At 44.2% G+C, this 24883-nt stretch overlaps 1 protein-coding gene across 3 annotated transcripts in view; it reads right to left on the bottom strand.

Annotated features, from left to right (window-relative positions):
* PYROXD2 (pyridine nucleotide-disulphide oxidoreductase domain 2) overlaps positions 1 to 24137 on the bottom strand; it is a 97742-nt gene extending 73605 nt beyond the window's left edge. The window contains exons 1-5 of one of the 3 annotated variants that reach the window (XM_029610112.1): positions 23945 to 24137; positions 13722 to 13741; positions 12694 to 12787; positions 4261 to 4334; positions 1371 to 1526 (exon numbers count right to left, since the gene is read on the bottom strand). In XM_029610112.1, the coding sequence (XP_029465972.1) occupies positions 1371 to 1526; positions 4261 to 4334; positions 12694 to 12787; positions 13722 to 13741; positions 23945 to 24071 (471 nt within the window). In that variant the 5' untranslated portion in view covers positions 24072 to 24137. The remainder of the gene's footprint in view (positions 1 to 1370; positions 1527 to 4260; positions 4335 to 12693; positions 12788 to 13721; positions 13742 to 23944) is intronic. The other 2 variants (XM_029610110.1, XM_029610109.1) reach the window with 2 other exon arrangements.
* Between the last annotated feature and the right edge of the window lie 746 nt (positions 24138 to 24883).

Below are 24883 nucleotides of genomic sequence, written 5' to 3'. Positions count from 1 at the left end.
TGCTGGAGGAATGGGCGAACTGGTGATTCCAAGCGCACGTACAAGTAAATATTTTCTGAAATGGAGTAGGCACGTGCTTCATAAAAATAATCCGCATTTAATTCTGGCTTATTGTGCATGCATTGTTATAATTATTACGTGCTTAAAATGTATGTACACACAATGCAAGAGTGTGAAGAGGCATGAGAAAAGGTCCAGTTATTGACATATAAGACTAGTTTATAAAAGGGGTAGAGAAAGTATGCATGTCCTTGCATTACAAATATATGCATGTACTGTGAGAGCAGAAATACACGGTGCGGTTATAGCCACATAGTTTATAAAATGCCAGCTTCAATCTCGGCGGGTCCCCTTACGTGCACAAATGCGTACATGGACAGTTTTGAAATTTGGACTTTCTGTGCTAAGAGGAAAATTAGAATGGCCACTCTCCAGGGCTGGCGATTGGCCCTATTCTCTTTCCTTCAGCACATGTCCTCTCGATAATCTCATTTTAACTTTGATTTTAGGTGCCGTGTCTGTTCATTCCAGGTCCCTCCATCAGTGGATTCTTCTCCTGCCCCTTCTCACACTCAGCATCTCTCTTCACTTCCTGAGCTGGAAGCTTTTATATACAGCTTTGCTGCTTCCAGGGTCCCCATCTCCAGATCTTCCCCTTTTCTGTTTCTTTTCTTGATTTGCCGTTCCTCCATCATCCTCCTCCTCCTGGTGTCATTTTAGATCCCCACAGCCCTCTCCTTTTTGCATTTACATGTATTCCAACACTATAAAACTCAATGTATTTTGACCTCGCCTAAATCCACTTATGTTTTTCACTGTTTCTGCTACCACCTCTCTGAGGTAAACGCTCCTCTTCTCCTGCACGGATTATTGCTGCTGTCTCGTCTGTTTGTCCCAATCAGCTAGCCTCTTGTGTCGATGACTGGGCCTTTTCTCATGCCTCTTCACACTCTCACGATGTGCTCTGTTCTGCTTTTCGTTTCCCTTTTTGCCTTGTTTTCGAGAGCCGGCTCTAATTCCATGTTCATTGGTCCCTGGTCTCTGTTCAATGACATGGAAAATCTGTTTTCCTTCCCAAATTCTCTGATTTGTGACCATTTTTCTGTTTATATATATTCGCTTCTTGTGGTGCTACTTATGATCTGTGTATTTTTGTTCCACGCTATGGATGAGATGCATTCATTAAATACATTCTACAATAATAATGTAACTGAAATATGTGCATGTTATCCACATTCTGCACTTTACTTGTATCACACACACTGCATTCATACTGGGCACCATCCTTAGGTTTAACTTGCACAGGAAGGATGTTTTGTGCTCTTTTCATGAGTATGCATTCCGATATGTTCCCTGTGTTCTGTTCATACCTTTGCATCCTTCTGGGAGAACTGAGCGATCTGTCTCTGGCTTCCTGCCACGTCTCCTCCCAGGAGGAGGGACCTGGGGGGTTTTCCGCCCACTCCTTCCTCAAGCATTGGTGTGAAGGAGTAAGGGTCTCGCAAATACACCTTCAAACCATGTTTCTGAAGATAATAAAACCAACAGCAACCACAGTTTACGCGACAAGTCAAGGGCGAACTCGCATTTAATAAATAAAACAACAAAGAACAAATTTTTTTTTGTCAGTTATCCTCTTTGAGCCGCAGCACTGTAAACTGAGAACCGGCCACCTTCAAAGCTCGGTGCTCAACGTTAAAACTAGAGTTCCAGCAGTCTGACATCTGATGTCCCATCGGTACCAAATGGAACTCTCAAGCCTTGAAAAAACTGAACTTGCCTGTTCTTTGGCTCTCACTTCCTCGTTTCGTGATATCTCTAGCTCTCCCCTTTCAGCCTAATATTTATTTCATTATTTCACACTTTTTTTTAGAAATAAAAAGGTGTTACCTCATTTATTTGGAGTCATAAATGGGTGGGTGTGGCTATCGGCTAAATAAGGAGAAGCTTTCAAAAACTGCAAACAGTACTATCACCTTGGGAGTGGAACACAAATTTCGGTGAGGGGGAGGGGAGAATCTTGACAATTTTGTTTACTATACTGTCCTGCCACTGTACTATCTAAAAAGCAAATAGTTTTCCAAATATTGTGATTTTTCTCGGAGCACCTTCCACCTGTCGGTGCCTGCATTGATATCAGGAAAGACTCCCTCAGCAGTTATCTTTCAAACTCTTAGCGGGTACCCATCCCTGTTTTTTCGTCAACACTTTACTGCTTCCAGCCTAATAATCCTCCCAAGGATTTCAATCTCCAATGGGCTTTCCTCAGCACTACCCTGACGTGCAGGGTAACAGGCTAAGAGACTCCATAAACACTGAGGCCAATGTAATAAGGTGCACAAAGCCTATCACAGGTTTTTACTTGGGTTTTAGTGTGGGGTTTTTGGCGCTAACCTTGCCCCAGGTATGTAATTAGAGTTTTTTTAGTGCTAAAGCCCTTTGCTAAAAAAATCTGTGGCATGCTTAAGAACATAAGAACATGCCATACTGGGTCAGACCAAGGGTCCATCAAGCCCAGCATCCTGTTTCCAACAGTGACCAATCCAGGCCATAAGAACCTGGCAAGAACCCAAAATCTAAGTCTATTCCATGTTACCATTGCTAGTAATAGCAGTGCCTAACACGAGTACATGCAAATTGTAGGTAATAGCCTAATTAGCTATTACCTGCAAGGCAAGGAGGCACGCTATGGCTGAGGCAGCCTAGCATGACGACTTTTAATATGTGGGAAATTTAACACCTGCTCAAAGGCAAGACTTAAACTTCACAGTAAAAAGGAGAGCACCCCAGCCAGCATGTCCTCCCTCTCAGAAACCCTCCATCTGGGGGCCGGGTAGCGTGGCCAAGCCGGCAAGTCTTCGTCCCTCCTTCCTAATGCAAAAACCCTCAGTTCGGGGTCTGGGATCCAGGATCCAGTTAGTGTGACTGAGCCGGCAAGTCTTCTTACCTCCCTCTCAGTGCAAATAATCGTGGTTGACAACCCCAGTGTGAGGGGGAGAGGTCTTATTAGACCCCCCCGCCCCCCAAGTGATGTTTACAGTAATTCTAAGGGGTGCCATGGTGGGCCACAGGGCCATTTAAATCTACCGAGGGAGCATCAGGACCTGCATTAGGATCTCGTGCTCCCACGATAGATTAATAATTGTGCAAAAGGGAATAGGTATCGCCATGAAATTGCTGCAATAGGGCTATATCATGTGATATACAGCATTTATTGTACAGTATATGCTGTTTAACGCGCATTATAGCCCTAGCGCAGCTTGATGAGTCACCCAGTATGTTTAGATAATTCTTATCTTGGTTCAAACTGAAAAGATTATAGCTTCCTCTGGGACCAATCTGAACTCTGCACTATAGGAACCAGCAGCACCTGAAGGCTCAGTTTATTAAAGATTTATCCCATCAGTCAAGAATGTGAGAAAGTCCTTGATGAATGAGGCTCCAAAAGTAGAATCTATCTACAGAAGCAAAACAATACAGGATACAATGAAGGGATGCAGCCAGGATAGTGTGTGTGTGTGTGTGTGTGTGTGTGTGTGTGTGGTGGGGGTGGGGGGGCATTGTACTAGCCCCTCACCCAGTCCCCATTCCTTCCCCATTCTGTGTGGGTCTTCACAACAGTGGCTATAAAACCCTTTAATTTCTGACAACAATCTGTATTTTCTGTCTTTTCACTCTCCCTGCCCTGGCTGTCTGTCACTCTCCCTCTGTGGTTTTTAACAACTACTTTATCCATGTGTTAATCTCTTGGAGCTTAACACATGCATAAAGAGCAGTTATGTGAACAGGTTTCCAGTCGTGATAGGCATTCCAGAATTCTGAAGGTTCTGAGAAGAGGAGGGATAATTAAATTTCACGTCATTTCATTTGTTATTTATCAATTATTTTTACAGATAAAAATCACAAAGCAATGTACACTATTTAATAAAATATACAATATATAAAACATCTGATAAAAGTATACAAATACTTTGATGGCCTCATCTTTACAGGACTAGCTTGAAAAACAATGTTTCCCTGTTCAAGTTAGCCTTTTAAATGTAGTGATTCCAGTGCCTCCAGGCTCTCTAACTGCTAGACTTCTTATGGGCTGACTTGGATGTGACATGATTCTGCTACTAGGGGTCCAAATGAGCCAAATATGAGGGGGCAGAGCCCCTGAGGCCACTCCCCCTCTGGTAGCTATGCCCCTCATACAATGTACAAGGAATACATTGCCCTACACTTCTTTATTTGCTCATATAGAATCAAAATCATTACCTTCAACTCCAAATCTTTATAAATCTGAGGCCGCAGCAGGCTTAGGAGATAGGAGGCTCTAGAGAATTTAAATCCTGAAAACAAAAAAAAGCAGCTCAGGGCTTAGTACAAAATGCTTAAGAACATAAGAAATTGCTATACTGGATCAGACCAAGGGTCCATCAAGCCCAGCATCCTATTTTCAACAGTGGCCAATCGAGGCTACAAGTACCTGGCAAGTACCCAAACACTAAGTAGATCCCATGTTACTGATGCCAGTAACAGCAGTGGCTATTCCTTAAGTCAACTTACGGTAATTAATAGCAGATAATTGACTTCTCCTCCAAGAACTTATCCAAACCTTCTTTTTTAAACTCAGCTACACTAACTGCACTAACCACATCCTCTGGCAACAAATTACAGAGCTTAATTGTGCATTGAGTGTAAAAAGAATTTTCTCCGATTAGTTTTAAATGTACTACTTGCTAACTTCATGGAATGCCCCCAGTCCTTCTATTATCCAAAAGAGTAAATAACAGATTCACATTTTACCCATTTTAGACTGCATGATTTTAAAGATCTCTATCATATCCCTCCCCCCCCCTCAGCTGTCTCTTCTGCAAGCTGAACAGCTCTAACCTCTTTAGTCTTTCTTCATAGGGAAGCTATTCCATCCCCTTTATCATTTTGGTCGCCCTTCTCTGTACCTTCTCTAGTGAAACTATCTTTTTTGAGATGCAGCATCCAGAAGTGTACACAGTACTCAAGGTGCGGTCTCACCATGGAGCGATACAGAGGCATTATGATATTTTCTGTATTATTCACCATTCACTTCCTAATAAATCCTAACATTCTAGTTGCTTTTTTGACTGCCGCAGCACTCTGAGCCGATGATTTCAATGTACAGGGAGATTCCCTTGAAAGAGGCCCCAAATATTCTGTTATAACTTCCATTAGGATGATGCACTCTGAACCAAACAAATATGCTACATACCTTGACGTATGTGTGATCGTTTGCATTACCTGCGATGCTGGAAGTAATCACAGTCTTCCGCCAGACACATTTCGATGAGACGCTCCATGTTCCTGAACGTGTCTGCGAGCATACTGGGGGGAATAGCAGCAATTTCACGTTGGATGTTTTCCTTCAAATCTTCCACAGTGCGAGGCTTTTTCCGATAGACTTTTTCTTTGAGCATACCCCAAAGGAAGAAGTCTGGTGGTGTCAGATCTGGTGACCTTGATGACCAAAGCCCCTTTGAAATTACCCTATTGCCGAAAAAGGACTCAATTTCTACTATGTTCTTTGCTGATGTGACACGTTGCTCAATCTTGCAAATGGAGGTTAAAAGTTACGATGGCTGTCCGGCGCCTACCTCATCGCTCCGACATGGGGGAATCCTGGCTTGTTCGAAACTCCATATATTGAGGAGTACATCGCACATTGTTTCGTTCAGATTGCTTCATCCTATTGAGAGTTATTACAGAATATTCGGGACCTCTTTCCAGTGAATCTCCTTGTATTATCCACTATGATGCCTAGATCTTTTTCCTGGGTGTAGCTCATAATATGGAACCTAACATCATAACTACAGCATGGGTTACTTTTCCCTATATGTATCACCTTGCACTTGTCCACATTAAATTTCATCTGCCACTGTGCATTCCAACCTTCTAGTTTCACAAGGTCCTTCTGCAATTTATCACAATCCACTTGTTTAACTACTCTGAATAATTTTGTAGTCATCTGCAAATTTGATTACCTCACTCATCATATTCTTTCCAGATCAATTATAAATATATTGAAAAGCACCATTTATTTCTTTAGAAAGTTTTATATACTGCATATACATACATGAAGTAGATCTAGGCGGTTTACAAATGAGAAAGTAACATACATAATCATTATAAAGGACTAAAAACAAGAATAAAACATTGAATAAAACACAAAGTTCAATCTCTGGTTAAAACATGAAGGTGGTACCTTGGGTTGTTTGACCGGGGTTATGGATTAGGAAAGGCTTGTGAGAATAGATATGTTTTAACTGCTTTTTTTGAAGTCAAGTTTTGTGGAGAGTTGACCAATGTGATTGGATAAGGAGTTCCATATTGTTGGTCCGGCAACTGAAAAGGCACAGTTGCGTGTTAAGTTTAGTCTGGCTGTTTTTACTGTAGGAATTTGTAAACGTTTTTGTCTGCAGAGCGTAAATGACGAGGTGGTTGATAAATGCGTAAAGTGGAGCATAACCATAAAGATGAGGTATTGTTTAACAAGTTGTAGATTACCATTAGGATTTTATATTGGATTCATTGGTGAAAGGGTAGCCAGTGGAGTTTAGCGAGGGTGGGGTTATGTGGTTTCTAAAGTGGATATGAATAAGAAGTCTGGCGGCGCAGTTCTGGCTCAATTGCAGCAGTTGCAATGTATAGTCAGGAAGGCCTATGTATAAAGAATTGCAATAGTTGAAGTTCGTTAGAATGAGAGACTGAAGAATATATCGGAAGTCAACAGGAAATAATGGTTTGAGATTCTTGAGTAGGTAAATTTTGTAGAATGATGCTTTTGTGATAGATGTGATATGAGTGGATATGGATACTTGGAGTCAATGTAGACACCTAGGTTGCGGGCATGACTGCGTTTGGGTATGTGGCAATTATTAAAGATGAGTTCAGCAGAGGAATTAGGAATGGTAGACAGGTGTATGATTTCAGTTTTATCTGTGTTGAGAGTTAGACGATTGTGCATTAACCAGGTATTTACTGTTTGTAGGTAAATTGTGGCTAAACAAAAGGTGTGATTCCAGGATGAATCATATGGGAGGATGAATTGAATGTCATCTGCGTAGATTTTGTAATTTATATTTAGACTTGATAGAAGTTGACACAGTGGAAGTAGATAAATATTAAATAGAATAGCAGAGTGCGAATCCTTGCAGTACTCCGGAATCGGTGTAGTATAGATTAGAATGGTACTGTTTGAAATTGATTTGTTGGGGACGATAGTGTAAAAAGAATTTTAACCAATCAAGGACTTTATCGGTGATACCAATGTTTTGAAGATTATTGCAAAGGATTTCATGGTTTAAGGTATCGAAAGTGGCGGAGATGTCAAAAGTATGAGAATGTAGTCTATGTTGGAGTCAAAGGATGACAGAAGAAGTGTTTCGGTGCTATGACCTTTTCTAAAGCCATGTTGGTTTAGGTGTAAGATGTTGTTATCCTTGATGTCATCGTTCAGTTGATGTAAAGCTGTTACGAGCGCGCGCGGAGCGCGGTCGTCTCAAGCGGGTGGTGAGCCCTTGGGCCACGGCAAGACATGGGCACTGTCTCTCAAGGCGCCCTACACAGCCAGCACGGCTGGACTGGTCACGGACCACCCTGTCCCACAAACGCGGGAGCGTGACACGCGCAGGGAAGAGGAAGCGGTGGGTTGCTGCACTCCTGGCAGCCAAAGCAGGGAAGGTTGCTGCACTCCTGGCAGCCTCAAGCAGGAAAGGTTGCTGCACTCCTGGCAGCCTCAAGCAGGAAGGAACGGCGGGAACTGGATCAGGCATGGGTTCAGGAACAGACATCATGGCACATCCGGAACAGACATCAGGAAACACATCAAGGAACGGACTGGAACAGGAATCAAGACAGGACAAGGCACCATCAACACAAGCAAGACCACGGATGACCTGGATCGAGGAGAAGGTACAGACAACTGTAGTACTCAATCCGGAGGCAGACATCAGGACAGAGACAGGACAAGGAGCCATCAACGCAAGCAAGACCACGGAGGACCTGGATCAAGGCAAAGGTACAGACGACTGTAGTGTTCAATCCGAAGGCGACATCAAGGCAAGACAGGACAAGGAGCCATCAACACAAGCAAGACCACGGAGGACCTGAATCAAGGCAAAGGTACAGACGACTGTAGTGCTCAATCCGAAGGCCCTGAGGAACTGACAAGAAAGTCCTTTTATAGAGCTGAAGTGGGTAACTCCCTGGGAGGAGTTTGCCAGGACCGCCCCTTGCTGGCCCTTTAACTGGGGTAGAGAGCTGCGGGCCGGCCCCTAGGGAGAAGGGCGTCACCAAACAGGAAGTCCAAACGCAGCTATGCAAGCCACAGGCAGGCCTCAGGAACAGCTAGGCCTCTCAGGCCCTGGAGCAAGTCCCGGATAGAGCGCAGGCGAGGCCCTGGCTTCGGAGCGGCCTCCAGTGAAAAGGTGAGATACCTCCTGTAGCGCAGCAACAGGGGGGATCGTAACATAAAGCAACAAGTATAGATCCCTGAGGCACTCCACTGTTTACCCTTTTCCATTGAGAAAATTGACCATTTAATCCTGCTCTGTTTCCTTTTAACCAGTTTGTAATCCACGAAAGGACATCACCTCCTATCCCACGACATTTTAGTTTTTTGAGAAGTTTCTCATGAGGAACTTTGTCAAACACAATCTGAAAATCCAGATACACTGCATCTACTGGTTCACCTTTATCCACATGTTTATTAAACCCTTCAAAAGGAAATTATTAGATAAGTAGTCATTTCTCCTTTTTGAATTCACTATATTATAGGCTATGCAAATTTAGTTGGTCTGTTTTTGTAGCTGCACTTCTATAATTCATGTACCATTGTAATAGCTCTTCCTTACACAGCCCTAATTGCTGACTTTTCTCTTATCTAGACCCAGATGTAATAAAACATTTAAAAAATGGAACTTTAGTGCACATTTTGTTTACTTGCACTAAAAAAAGAGCTAATGCCTGATGCAGGAAGCTAATGGTATGCTAATGCATCAGCAGTTAAAAAAAAAAAAAAGTGCTCAAAAAATATGATTTGTGCACAAAACATGACCTTATTGCATAAACCAGGGCTTCCCAATCCTGACCTGGGGATCCCACAGCCAGTCAGGTTTTCAGGATATCCAGGATGCATACAATGGAGACTCAGTATATGCAAATTTATCTCATGCATATTCATTGTGGATATCTTGAAAACCTGACTGGCTGTGGGGTCCCCAGGATAGGTTTGGGAAGCCTTGGCATAAACCATATTTTGTGTGCATTAGTCATGTTTTGTGTGTATAAAACACAATTTCTACACAAATCATGTTTTCCTAGCGTGTAGCAGATGGACTCAGGACCAATGGGTATAGTGTACTCCTGTTAGCAGTTGGAGACGAATCAGATTTCAATCTGACGTCAGCCCCTAGTACATATACCCCTGCAGGAAGTGCAGCTCCTCAGTATTTTCCGTCTCCATAGCAGTTAGGGACTATCTGCCCAAGGGCGGTGGAACGAAGAAGAGGCGGGGTGGAACATCAACTGCCTAGAAGCACGGGCGGTCAGATTAGCCTGCCTGCGGTTTGCCCACAGACTTCGAGACAAAGCAGTCAGAGTGATGTCGGACAACGCCACGACGGTGGCCTACATCAACCGGCAGGGCGGAACCAGAAGCCAACAGGTGTCCTTAGAAATAGACCCTCTGATGGCTTGGGCGGAAGCAAATCTCCAGGACATCTCCGCCGTCCACATCGCCGGGAAGGACAACACCACGGCAGACTTCCTCAGCAGGGAAAGTCTAAACCCAGGAGAATGTAAGCTGTCACCCACAGCCTTCAAGATGATAGTGAATCGGTGGGGGACTCCAGACATGGATCTTCTAGCAAACAGATCCAACGCTCAAGTACCCAGATACTTCATCCGCAGGCGGTATCCGCAGTCCCAGGGGATCGACGCCCTGGTACAGGCCTGGCCACCAAGGACCCTGCTATACGCCTTTCCGCAGTGGCCCTTGCTGGGCGCAATCATTCACAAGATTCAGTGGCACAGGGGGCTAGTTCTTCTGCTGGCCCCGGACTGGCCAAGAAGACCCTGGTACGCAGACATGAGAAGACTACTGGCAGGGAATCCACTACCCCTGCCTCCACACAGAGACCTGCTACAACAAGGTCCCATCCTCCACGAGGACCCAGCTCAATTCTCTCTTACGGTCTGGCCATTGAGAGGGCCCGCCTGAGAAAGGGGATACTCGGGGGCAGTAATAGATACTCTCCTCCGAGCACGCAAGTTCTCCACATCTCTAACATACATAAGGATCTGGAGACTCTTTGAGGCCTGGTGCGAAGACCACAATGTCAAACCACGTTCCGCTAAAGTTCCCGTGATCCTGGAATTCTTACAGAACGGACTACAGAAGGGTCTGTCCCTCAACTCCATCAAGGTACAGGTGGCCGCTTTGTCATGCTACGGTTCCAGGAGCGAGAACGACAGCTTAGCCTCGCACCCAGATGTATCACGCTTCCTGAAAGGAGTCAAACACATTTGCCTACCACTAAAGTGGCCAGTGCCCCTGTGGAACCTCAACCTCGTCTTGGAATTCCTAGCGGGATCCGTCTTCAGACCCCTCCGAGGCCTGTCCCTCCGTCTGTTAACCTTGAAGACGGTGTTCTTGCTGGCCGTGTGCTCGGCCCGCCGCATCTCAGAGCTACAGGTCCTGTCGTGAGCCATTCCTCAGACTCACCCCAGGGACCATTCAGCTACGCACGGTTCCCTCCTTCCTCCCCAAAGTGGTCTCACACTTCCACCTTAACCAAATCATCTCACTACCTGCGATGGACGGCTTGAAGAAGTCGGAAGAAGCCCGTAGTCTGCGCCATCTCGACATCGGCAGACTCCTATCCAGATATCTGGAAATGTCGGAACCAGTACGAAAGACGGACCACCTTTTCATCCTTCACAGCGGAAAGAGGCAAGGGGAAGCGGCCTCGCGGGCAACCATTGCCCGCTGGATCAAGGAAGTCATCAAGGCGGCCTACGTAGAAGTGGGAAAACCACCACCTCTACAGGTCAAGGCCCATTCCACCAGAGCCCAGGCGGTTTCCTGGGCAGAAACTAGAATGCTGTCACCTGCCGAGATCTGCAGGGCGGCAACGTGGTCCTCCATCCATACCTTCTCCAGATTCTACCGTCAGGATGTTCAGGCTCGGGAGGACACAGCATTTGCAAGAGCAATCCTTAATGGACTACGGGCAGCCTCCCACCCAGTTCGGGAGTAGCTTTTATACATCCCATTGGTCCTGAGTCCATCTGCTACACGCTAGAAATGGAGAAATTACTTACCTGATAATTTCGTTTTCCTTAGTGTAGACAGATGGACTCAGCAGCCCACCCTCGGCTGCCACTATACATGGTCCTTCAACGATTCAAGGGTAAGCCATGCTTTCATTTCCATAGGGCATCCACCCTGCCGGGTGTCGACGCTTTCCAGTTGGGCACACTGGCGGTCTCCAGCTATAGTCAACCAACCAGTTCAAGTTAATCAAGTTAATCAATCAGTCAGTCACACATATATCCACAATGCTTTGCAAGGAAGAATACTGAGGAGCTGCACTTCCTGCAGGGGTATATGTACTAGGGGCTGACGTCAGATTGAAATCTGATCCGTCTCCAACTGCTAACAGGAGTACACTATACCCATTGGTCCTGAGTCCATCTGTCTACACTAAGGAAAACGAAATTATCAGGTAAGTAATTTCTCCATTTACATGCATAAACCAGAATACAGCACCCCCACACCACGAACTCCAGGTTCAGTCCCATAGACTAACATAGCCCCAGAAACTTTAGTCCACTTATGACCAGGAGTTAAATTTTCACGTTTATGAAAGCATGAATAAAGCCTATGCATCTCTATGCATTGGGAAGCAATAGCTAATGCCTTGATTAGAGTTGCCAATTGGCTCCAGATTTTCAGGACAGGTTGATCCAGTCCTAGTTTTACTCCTTTGCATGCAGGTACTTAGTCTTGTTTTTCTTAGGGAATGCAATAGGGAAATCAGAATAAGTTCCAGCATGCAATGGGGTAAAACCAGGACTGGATCAATCTGTCTTGAAAATCTGGAGGCTAGTTGGCAACCTTAGTCTTGATTAAAATGGGATTTGCTTGGAATACAAATTTTTGCACACAGTTTTACGTTTGTATGCTAAACTCCTTGTTAAATCAGAAGTAAAGTTGTATGCACAAAAACATGCACACAAATGTGTTAATGTGTGCACACAGCCAAGCGCATCTTATTACCTCAGCCTTCTAGTGTGATAACCAAAACTATAAGCAATATTCCAAATATGGGTAGACTACTGCCTTTCTATATGGGAACAATTACATCTTGTTTCTGACTAGCAAAATTTGTTTTGCATTCTCGTTTGCTTTTTTGGAAGCTTCTATGGATTGGTTTTTGTGTTACATCCTTTTCCCAAGAATGACCTTCAGTTTTCTTCCATTCAGAGTGCAATCTGCCAAGAGTTATTCTCTCCCAGGTACATCATACCACACCTAACAATGAACCTCATCTGCCACTTACTCAGTCTCCCAAATACTTTTTTCTGTCTTTAAAAATGTAGGACGGGTACTTTCATAGTTTAAATAGAATTTTGGAACTTCCAAAAATAGGAAATAACTTGAGTTCTTACCTGGCACAATTTCCTCCGTCACTGCAGCTCCTCCAATCACATGTCGCCTCTCTAATACTACAGTGTTCACTCCAGATTTCTGTAGGTATGCTGCCTGTAAGTCCACAATGGTTATTGGTAGGGATGTGCATTCGTTTGAAACAAATGAGTAAAATGCAACAAATATGTCCATTTTCATTTCATTGGTGGACCCCTGATACAAATGGAGGGTGCCCACAAATGAAACAGACTTTTCATCTCATTCATTTATGTTTCCTATTCAAGTCTATGGCCCATTCAAATATATGGCTGTGCTGAGCAAACAGGTGTAGGCAGGGTCTACCTGGTAACTATAGCTGCCACTCTGCCTAGATGTCATGCCCCAGATATACCAACGTGGAGGTCTTTCAGACATTCTGCCTACCTGCCATGCTCCAGATGGATCACCTTGGGAGTCTTGCATCACCCTGCAGGCCTCTGCCATTTAGTTGTCTAAACACTGGGCTTTTCCCAGCAACCCCTTTTGAGCCTCCTGAGGACCAGTCCGAACCCTTGTGGGCATGGCTGTGTTCCAGCTTGTACTGTGAATTGGTCTTTTATGTTTTATGTTCAATATTATTTGTATGTTACGTATTCACCTAGGGCCATGTTGAAGGGGCGGCTTTATAAATTTAAGTTTAAAACAAATAAATAAAGTAATATCAGCCATCTGAAAATTGACCTCCCACAAGGCACTGGGAAGAGGCAATTCTGAGGGCATGTTCAGGCCATGCAAGGATAATAACAGAAAAAGCAGCTGCAAATGTCTGTGGGTCCTTTGAACCTGCAGCAGGTTTCAAAATGAAAGTAAGCCTTTGCTTTCACTTTGAAAACTGATGCACAGTCCTCAAGTAAAAAAAAAAATTCTAGTGAACTTTGCTGTTACATGGGCATTTCAAAATTACCCCAATAGTTTTTGCTAAGTTTTTCTTACATAGAGTCTAGATCGGAAATAAAACTTTTCTGTTTTAAAAAGAATAGCAAAAAATACAAGTAGTTCAAATACATACCGCAACTAGTCCATTGTGCCCTGCAAGAGAGATGATAAAAATAGAATTATATCGAAAACAATAAGGGAGAGGTTTAAAGGAGCAATGTAACTCACATGAGAGAGAGAGGGTGCCTCACTCCATATTCATAGCACTGCACATGCTCAGAACGAAAACATAACCTCATGATCCAAACTTATCGTCTTCCAGGATCTAGAGTTTTGCTCTGGATTCCCTCTGACCTGTTCACACTCAGCTTGATGCAATATTGGCGAAGGGACAACGGATGCTCATGATTGAGCACCCACTCTCCTAACACCAGTTGACCTCGCCGGGGCGCCAGATTTAACATTTAAATTGGCTGCCAAGGTAAAAAGGAGGCGCTAGGGGAAATTGTGCGCCCCTAAAGCAACGGGCGCCCAGGAGAGGTGGCTGTCAGCGGATTAGGAAAACGGACGCTCGTAAAATTGAGCGTCCCTTTTCCTAACATTACTGCCAGCACACTTTTTTTTTTTTTTAAACGTTCTCCTTTTTGTTCCTCCTAATTAATATCGCCATGATACTAATTTGGAGGAAGTACAGAAACGTGGTGTTTTCTGCTTTTCTGTACACTTTTTGGGCTGCTGAAAAATTAACATCTGATCTGGGGCAGGCGTTTAATTTTGGAGAGTAAACGTGTGCGGGCGCGCTTTTTTTTTCTTTTTTTTCGCATCAGGGAGAATAGCTAATAGCCTCATCAACATGAATTTAGATGTGATGAGCGCTCTTAGCTTTGCAGAGGGGTTGGATGCATGTTTTGGATGCTCTAATCCCCTTATAGCAAAAAGGGTTGTGAACACACGTCCAACCACGGGTTAACCAGTGCGCGCAGCTGTCTTGCATTGGCCTGACTGAGCCTACTCAGGAGCTGCTATGGGAATGAGCGATCCCCCTGACAGGTTCAGTATGAACTCAAGTACCCACCAGGGAAAAAAAGGGAATGCCTCAAGCCACATATCACCTAGATAGCTGCTTTCTACTGGAACCTTAGGGGTAGATTTTAAAAGGTGTGCACACACATCGATGCTTGGATTTTATAACATGCATGCGCCAGCACGTGCATGTTATAAAATCCGTTGGCCGCATGCACATGCGTGCTGGATTTTAAAATCCACGCATGCATGTGCGGGCAGCGCACGCAAGGGGGAAATTTTTATTAGATTACGCGTTGCGACGCAATCGGGCCTTCCCCGTTCCCTCCCAGTCCGCTCTCATTAAGGAGCGGACTGGGAGAGAACTTCCCTAAACCCCTTAACCCATCCCAGAAACTTACATTTTTTTTGTTTTACAACTTATTACTCCCCTGAAGCAGAAGTAGTCTGTATGCACCAGCCGACTGCCGGCGAGTGCTTCCCCGGGACAGCGGCTAATGCCCCTCCTACGCCCCTGGTCCTCCTCTTTTTCAGGGTCCAGCCATTGTGCACGTATCGACACTTACGAGCAGGGCCGAGTCCTGCATGCACTGCGCACCTTTTCAAAAGGGCCCGGCCACGCGTGTAAGTGGCGACTTTTACACGGGCAGCCGATTTAAGATTCGTCAGTTATTGTTCCTGCCAGAGCATCTCTAACACTACTTTTTAGCACTGCACTTCCCTTGGGGAGCTTTCCAGTTTAGCCAGTTTTTTTTGAGTCAGCTGACACTTGAGAATGTTAATTGCAAATGCAGATGTGCCATGCTAGGTCAGGTCAAGAGCTCACCAGGCACAGCATCCTATCTCCGACAGTGCCCATTCTGTATCGTAAGTACCCAGCAGATCTCATTCCCAGGGGTAAGCAGTGGATTTCTATAGTCTATCTTGGTTAATAATTGCTTATGGACTGTACTTCCAGGAAACTGTTCCAACCCTTGTGGCAGAGGCCTTGGTAACTTCTTCTGGCAACACATTCTTCAGCTTGATCGTTTACTAAGGGAAAAAAATGTTATCCAATCTGCCAATTGTTAAAGTGACCCCTCTGCTCTTACTACTGTTTGTAAGGGTAAATATCTGATTTACATGTTTCACCCAGTTTATGATTTTATAAACCTCTGTCTGTTACGGCTATGGCTGCTGTGCAACCGCCTCACCACCAGGGGTCCCTCTAGAGCTGGCTCTCCTGACAGGCCCAGTCTATCTCCCTTCTCCTCTCTATGTTCTGGGCTTTCCCTTATAACCCTGCCTGACAGTTCCCTCAGTGCTTTGGCATCAAGCTCGCCTGGGCTCCCTGCTCTAGCCTTCCTTGCTTGCTGTGCGTGTGGTCCTTTGACCTTGCTTTGCCTTGCCTAGCCTAGTCTTGCCTTGCCTTCGGGCCTTCTCCCTTGTCTTGCCTTGCCTTGCGTGGCCTTCGGGCCTTCTCCCTTGTCTTGCCTTGCCTTGCGTGGCCTTTGGGCCTTCTACCTTGTCTTGCCTTGCCTTGCGTGGCCTTCGGGCCTTCTACCTTGTCTTGCCTTGCGCGGCCTTCGGGCCTTCTACCTTGTCTTGCCTTACGTGGCCTTCGGGCCTTCTGTCTTGCCTTGCCTTGCCTTGCGCGGCCTTCGGGCCTTCTGTCTTGTCTTGCCTTGCCTTGCCTTGCGCGGCCTTCGGGCCTTCTGCCTTGCCTTGCCTTGCGCGGCCTTCGGGCCTTCTGTCTTGCCTTGCCTTGCGCGGCCTTCGGGCCTTCTGTCTTGCCTTGCCTTGCCTTGCGCGGCCTTCGGGCCTTCTGTCTTGCCTTGCCTTGCGTGGCCTTCGGGCCTTCTGTCTTGTCTTGCCTTGCGCGGCCTTCGGGCCTTCTGTCTTGCCTTGCCTTGCCTTGCGCGGCCTTCGGGCCTTCTACCTTGTCTTGTCTTGCCTTGCCTTGCCTTGCGCGGCCTTCGGGCCTTCTACCTTGTGCTGTGTATGGTCTTCGGACCTTCTGCCCTGCCCTGCCCTGCCTTGCTTACTGTGCGTGCAGTCCTATGGGCCCTCTGCTCTACTGTCTGTGTGTGTTTGGCCTACGGGCTCTCTGCCCTGCTTACTGTGTGTGGCCGGGCCTTCTGTGTGGGTGTGGCCTACGGGCCTTCTGTCCTGCCTTGCCCCGCTTACGGTGTGTGGCCTACGGGCCTTCTGTGTGTGTGTGGCCTACGGGCTTTCTGACCTGCCTTGCCCCACTTACGGTGTGTGGCCTACGGGCCTTCTGTGTGTGTGTGGCCTACGGGCCTTCTGACCTGCCTTGCCCCGCTTACGGTGTGTGGCCTACGGGCCTTCTGTGTGTGTGTGGCCTACGGGCCTTCTGACCTGCCTTGCCCCGCTTACGGTGTGTGGCCTACGGGCCTTCTGACCTGCCTTGCCCCGCTTACGGTGTCTGGCCTACGGGCCTTCTGTGTGTGTGTGGCCTACGGGCCTTCTGACCTGCCTTGCTCTGCCTCCTGCCCTGACCCAGCCTGAACCTAGACACTGCTATCTGCCGCCTGCCCTGACCCAGCCTAGACCCAGACACTGCTACTTGCTGTCTGCCCTGACCCAGCCGGGACCCAGACACGGTTTCCATCCATCCCTGTCTCTCTCCACCTGGAGCCACCCTTTTGGGTGGTGTTCACTACCCCTGAACTCAGCCCAAGCGTAACACTGTCTTATTTATTAGGATGCATTATCCCCACTTTTGAACAATTGTTCACCCAATTCAGGGTACTGCAGCTAAGTAAAAAGGTGCAACAGCTTCAAGAAAGTAAATATAGATACAACAACATAATAAACAGCACTTTCTGTACATAAACAAACAGCCTAAATAAATAATGGTGTAACAATATAATAAAGCTACAACCAGAGGGATACAACACTTAGATAAGCAACAAATTAGATAAACAAAAGTACATCCTCATAAACAAGCAAACACTTTGCACATGTCCATATTAAACTTCATTTGCCATTTAGATACCCAGTTCCCTAAGGACCTCCTGCAATTTCTCACAATAAACTCATATTTTAACAACTTTGTTTCATCTAGAAATTTGATCACCTCACTTACTGCTCCCTTTTCCAGATCATTCATGAATATGTTAAAAGGCGCTGGTCTCAATAGAGATTCCTGGGGCACTCCACTATTTACCTTTATCCACTGGGAAAACTGATGATTTAGTCCTATTCTATTTCCTGTCATTTAACTGGATACCAATTCAAAAACATAAGAATTGCTTTACTGGGTCAGACTAAGGATTCATCAAGCCCACGATCCAGATTCCAATAGTGCCAATCCAGGTCACAAGTACCAAAAATTAGATAGATCCCATCCTGCTAACACCCAGGGATAAATAGTGGCTTTCCCCAAGTCTGTCTGGTTATTAAGAGTTTATGGACGTCTCCTTCCAAGAACTTGTCCAAACCTTTTTAAACCCAGCTACACTAACTACATTTACCACATCCTCCAGCAATCAATTCCAGAGCTTAACTGTGCATTGAGTGGAAAAGAGGTTTCTCTGATTTGTTTTAATTGTTCTACTTACTAACTTCATGACATGTCCCCTAGTTTTTGTATTATTTGAAAGAGTAAATAGCCGATTCACATTTATCTATTCTATTCCACTCATGATTTTATACTCCTCTATCGTATCTCCACTCAGCTATCTCTTCTCCATGCTGAACAGCCCTAACCTCTTCAGTCTTTTCTCATAGGGGAGACAATCCAGCCCCTTTATCATTTCGGTACCCTTCTCTATATCTTTTCCAGTTCAGCTATATATTTTTTTGAGATGTGGTGATCAGAATTTCACATAGTATACTAGGTGTAGTCTCACTATGGAGAAATGCAGAGTTATTATGAAATTCTCTGTTTTATTCTCCATTCCTTTCCTAATAGTTCCTAACATTGTATGCTTTTTTGATCGCCACTGCACACTAGGCCAAGGATTTCAAAGTATTGTTCACAATGATTCCCAGATCCTTTGCCTGGGTGGTAACTCCTTTTCGACAGCATTTAACTTTCAAAAAGATGACTGATAAAATGAGGAAAATGGTTAGGAAAAACCTGGAAGGAGCAACTTCAAAGGTTAAGAGTTTAGCTCAGGCATGGATGTTTAAAAATACCATCTTGGAAGCCTAGAACAGATGTATTTCGTGCATTAGAAAAGGTGGAAAGAAGGCTAAATGACTACAACCATGGTTGAAAGATGAGGTGAGAGAGGCTATAATATCTAAAGGAACATCTTTCAAGAAATGGAAAAGGGATCCAAATGAAGAAAACAGGCAACAGCATAAGCACTGGCAAATCAGATGCAAAGCATTGATAAGGAAGGCAAAGAGAGAATTTGAAAAGAAGCTTGCTGTGGAAGCAAAAAATCATAATAAAAACTTTTTCAGGTATATTCAAGGTAAAAAAACCTGTGAGGGAGTCAATTGGACCATTATATGATCAAGGGGTAAAAGGAGCACTTAGGAACGATAAAGCCATAGCAGAGAAACTAAATGAATACTTTGCTTCAGTATTCACCGAGGAACATGTAAGAGATATTTTATCTTCACTATTGGTGCAATGGTTTCACGAAAGCATACCAAAAAGTATATCGAAAAGATCAATCAATGACCTATGATTATAAAATCTGGCAAACTTGAATATATGCTATTTAGCATTACAAACTATGCCTGTTTATGAGGTCTGGTATAATTAAAAAAATGTTCCCTCACTTGTGGTGATCAGTAATTTCAGTATGTAAATTGTGGTGTTACAGTATCCTTTGTTTTGACTAAGAGATATTCTCATGCCAGAAATCATATTCAAAGGTGATGATTCAGAGGAACTGATATGAATCTCAGTGAACCTGGAAGATGTACTAAGGCAAATTGACAAAATTAAAGAGTAGCAAATCACCTGGACAAGATGGTATACATCCCAAAGAGCTGAAAGAACTGAGAAATTGCAGACCTGGTATTGGAAATTTGTAAACTATCACTAACATCATCTATGGTACCTGAAGACTGGAAGGTTGACAATGTAACACCAATTTTTAAAAAGGAATTGAGGGCTGATCCAGGAAATTTCAGAGCAGTGCATCTGATGACAGTGTCTACCATTTTGTCTGGCACAATCATAAAGAACAAAATTGCTGAACATATAGATAAACATAGTTTAATGGGACAAAACCAACATGGATTTAGGCAAGGGAAGTCTTTCCTAACACATTTGTTACATCTTTTTGAAGGCGTAAATAAACGCATGGATAAAGGTGAGCCAGTTGATTATAGTGTATCTAGATTTCCAGAAAGCATTTGACAAAGTCTCTCATGAGAGACTTCTTAGGAAATTAGAAAGTCATGGGATAGGTGACAGTGTCCTATTGTGGATTGCCAACTGGTTAAAAGATAGAAAACAGAAAGTTGGGCTAAATGGTAAATTTTCCCAATGGAAAAAGGTGAATAGTGGAGCGCCCCAGGGATCTGTTCTGGGACCAATGCTTTTTAATATATTTATAAATGACCTGGAAATGGGAACAACAAGTGAGGTGATCAAATTTGTCAATGACAAAAAATTATTCAAAGTTGTCAAATCACAAGAGGATTGTGAGAAATTGCAAGAGGACATTGCAAAAGAGGGAGACTGGGCATGGAAATGGCAAATGAAACTTAATGCAGACAAATGCAAAGTGATGCACATAGGGAAGAGCAGCACAAATTATAGCTATAAAATGCAAGGCTCCACATTACGAGTCACCACTCAGGAAAAGGATCTAGGTGTCATAGTTGAAAATATGTTGAAATCTTCTGCTCAGTGTGCAGCAGCAGCAGCAGCAGCCAAGAAAGCAAATAGAATGCTAGGGATTATTAGGAAAGGAATGGAGAATAAAACAGAGAATATCATAATGCCTCTGTATCGTTCCATGGTGCGACCTCATCTTGAGTATTGTGTTCAGTTCTGGTAACCACATCTCAAGAAAGATATAGCAGAATTAGAAAAGGTACAGAGAAGGACGACCAAGATGATAAATGGGATGGAACAATTCCCCTATGAAGAAAGGCTGAAGAGGTTAGGGCTCTTCAGCTTGGAGAAGCGATGGTTGAGGGGAGATATGATAAAGGTCTATAAAATAATGAGTGGAATGGAACGAGTAAATTTTAATCAGTTGTTTACTCTTTTGAAAAGTACAAAGACCAGGGGACACACAATGAAGTTACTGGGTAATACATTTAAAACTAATAAGAGACAATATTTTTTTACTCAATGTATAATTAAGGTCTGGAATTCATTGCTAGAGAATGAGTGAAAGCTACTCGTATAGCTGCATTTAAAAAAGGTTTGGACAGAGAGGAAAAGTCTATTAACAATTATTAAGGGAGAACTGCAGAAATACATTGCTTATTCTTGGGATAAGCAGCTTAGAATCTATCTAGCCCTTGGGAACCTACCGGGTACTTGTAACCTGGCTTGGCCACCGTTGGTTACTGGGTTTGATGGACCCTTGGTCTGACCCAATATGGCAAGCCTTATGTTCATATGTAATATGGAACCTGACATCACGTAACTACAGTGCGGGTTATTTTTCTCCCATGTGCATCACTTTGTACTTGTCCACATTAAATTTCATCTGTCATTTTTTGCCTGATGATCTCCCAGTATTGCAAGGTCTTCTTACGATTTTTCATAGTCCGCTTCTGGAGTAATTTTGTGTCATCTGCATATTTGATCACCTACTCATCATTCTCTTTTCCAGATTATTTATAATAAAAAGCACCTGCCCCAGTACAGATCCCTGAGGTATTCTACTGTTTTACCTTTCTCCACTGAGAAAACTGACCGCTTAATCCTACAGTTTCCTATCTGTTAACCAGTTTGCAATCCACAATAGGCCATTGACTCCTATCCCATGACTTTTTATTTTTCTGAGGGGTCTTTCAAGGGGGACTTTGTCAAACACCTTCTGAAAATCCAAATACACTAAATCCACTGGATCACGATTATCCACATTCTCCAATGACCTCTTAATCCATAATAGGTCATTGCCTCCTAGACCACGATTTTTTAGTTTCCTGAAAAGACTAAATGCTTATATTCTTTCCTATTTTCCTCATTTGGATCTGCTTTTCATTTTGTGAAAGATGTCCTTTGCTTTTAAGTGCTTCTTTCATTTCACCGTTTAACCATGCTGGCAATTGTGGGGTTTTCCTTCATTCGTATTTAATGCATGGAATAAATTTTATCTGGGCTGCCAAGATGGTATTTTTAAATAATGTCCATGCTTCATGCAAACTTTTAACTTTTGCAACTCTTTTAGGGTTTTTTTTTTCTAATTTCTTCATTTTATCAGTCTACCATTTTGAAGTTAAATGTACTTCACTAATTTTATTTATTGTCCTCCCTCCAGTGATTATTTCAAATTTAGTTGTGTTATGATAACTATTGCTAAGTGGCCCCATCACCATTATACCAGCTGCTTCATATTAACATAGTAACATAGTAAATGATGGCAGATAAAGACCCAAATGATTTGTCCAGTCTGCTCAATAATTTGCTTAGCCTAGTAACTGCCTCTTTGTGCAGGTTTACCCCATGCAGAAGTTAATGTTACCCCATGTCTTCAGACATTTCCATCCTCTAGCCTCCACTGATCCACAGTATCTATCTCCTGCTCATTTTATGGCATCTGTATTGGTTATGTCCCTCGCAAGCACTGACATTTACACATTCCATACCAGGGTAATTGAAAACTCCTCTTATTGGGTTACCAATTTTATTTACATAATTTCTGTTTATATTTAACTGTCTGTTTCTTCATCCTGGTCAGCTGGAGGGTAGTATAGCCCTACTGCTATATTCTTCCCCATGACATATGAAATTTCTATCCACAGGGATTCCACAATGCATTTTGTTTCCTGCAGGACTTTTATCAATCTTTTATGCTATCCTTTGTATATAGTGCTATTGCTCCACCAATTTGCTCTATCCATGTCTCCCTGTAAGATGTAGAGACATCTGTGATTACAGGCCTGGCCAACTTGTGAGATATTTACTGTTATCATAGTAAGAAAGTGCTGAGAGGAGAAAATACAGTATGTGGTTAACTGCAGCTGAAGGGAAAAACTTGCCATGACTGAAGGACACCAAGTGCTTGGTTGGCATTCTGCCTGGAATATAACTTTTGACAAACTATGGGGGTGAAGGATATGGTGTAGACAGAATGGAGGCATAGGCTACTTGACCTACTTAATTGATTAACGACAATCACGCAGGTGTGCATGCACAAAGTGTTAGTCTATATGAAAGGAACACTCTGCCCCAGCTCCTGGTATCAGGTGACTGTTCGATAGTTTCCCCAGGAAGAGAGCTATTTGTATATACCCTATTATGATATCAAAATGAAACTTTGCTATATAAAATAAAGGAAACTTATTGTATCATACTTCTCTGGGAGCTCTCTCTTCCTGCATTGGTAGTTATCCGGGGACATGCACCCTGGAAAGTTTATCCCCAATCCAGCTTTCTGTGGTAGATAACGCGGCCAAGGCGGGCTAAACGAGTGGAAGGAGGATATCTGAACACTGAGCTTTATTTTTTCCCCTGATAGGTGTTAACCCAGTGGGACCAGCTAAGCCACGCCTGAAAATGTGCTGAAACTTAAACAATTCAGCCTTAGTGCCCCCATGTTTCACCCTCACCTTGAGAAACTCCTTGAAGGAGGTTTGATCCTTGCATTGTTTATATTTGAAGGCGAGATGGGGATGGCCGGGGCGGTACAGAATAAGTCCTCAGCCAGATCAGATAATGCATACAGTCTATGCACTTCTTTACTAAGTGATGTCTGACTTAAGATGCAGTATTTCTTTCCTCTTCCTCTCCCCTTCTGTGAAGAAGAGCAGTGACTCTGGACCACAGCCCAGCTCTCTCATTCGGCGCTCTGCATGTCATGCCACCCTCCATAGGCAAACTGTGTGGGGCTATGCTGGAATCACATGCATCCGGAACAAGCTCTATGAACTCAAATCACGGCTCTGCCCAAATGAAAAGACCCAGGCCCGCGTTCTAAAAGGTTCTGCCCACAAAATGGGGCAAAGCCTTTCATAAATGAAGGGCCTGCCTGTTGCAAGTCTGAACTTTCCCTCTCCGCCCACTAGCTGCCTTTCCCTTTTTCTTAGCCCAAAATACAGAGCTCACCTCCCTGAGCACCACTGGCTTCACACACCGCTTACATTTCTGTGCTGTAGATATGCTACCGCTGCCCTGCCTGAATCATTTCATCTGCTCCTGCCGCTGCCACGCAGTACCCAGCTGCTGCTACTGTGCTGTACCTCCTCCCACGACGACTGCGTCGTACTCCAGTTTCAGGCTCCTTGCTGCCCTGCAGTGAGCCCTCGTGCTGACTCTGGGGGCCCAGGTGGCACAGAGCCTTCCCGAACCCAGGCTGCTCGCAGGCATTCTCGGACAGGCACAGCAGAGCAGACTGCGCTGCAGGCTCAGTGGAGGCAAGGAGCTAGATCAACCTTTGCTTTGCTGAGTTGGCATCTTCTTCTTTGACAACAGGCCCAGGCAGCAGGTTTTTTGGCAACCAGCTGCAAAAAGGAGGAGAAACACGGCCCAAGGTTCATATTTCAAGCCACAGCCTTCGAGAGAGAAGGAAATAGGGGCAGGGCAGAGGGAACATAATAAAAGAGAGGAATTAATAAAAGAGAGGATTTAATAATAAAAGAGAGGAAGCTAATGTAAAACTTTTGCCTTTCAAAAGTGTTAACGCACACGTTCGAAACAGAGCAAAAAAAAACAGAAACTAAGAAAACCTCCCACCCAACAGGTTGAATCAGGAAAGCAATTTTGAGGGCAGTTTTCAAAATATTTTACCTGGGTAATTAAGCAAGTAAAACCGGGGGATGAAAAAACTTTCCTTCTCTGGGGGTAAAAAGTGCATTATGGGAACTTTTGCTGGCACTGCAAAGGGCAGAACATAAGAACATAAGAAAATGCCATACTGGGTCAGACCAAGGGTCCATCAAGCCCAGCATCCTGTTTCCAACAGTGGCCAATCCAGGCCATAAGAACCTGGCAAGTACCCAAAAACGAAGTCTATTCCATGTTACCGTTGCTAGTAATAGCGGTGGTTATTTTCTAAGTCAACTTAATTAATAGCAGGTAATGGGCTTCTCCTCCAAGAACTTACCCAATCCTTTTTTAAACACAGCTATACTAACTGCACTAACCACATCCTCTGGCAACAAATTCCAGAGTTTAATTGT

This window comes from Rhinatrema bivittatum, chromosome 7, assembly GCF_901001135.1.
Source record: "Rhinatrema bivittatum chromosome 7, aRhiBiv1.1, whole genome shotgun sequence".
Lineage (NCBI taxonomy): Eukaryota > Metazoa > Chordata > Amphibia > Gymnophiona > Rhinatrematidae > Rhinatrema > Rhinatrema bivittatum.
Note: the sequence above shows the minus strand (reverse complement) of the source record. Positions and strands in the feature narration are given on the sequence as shown.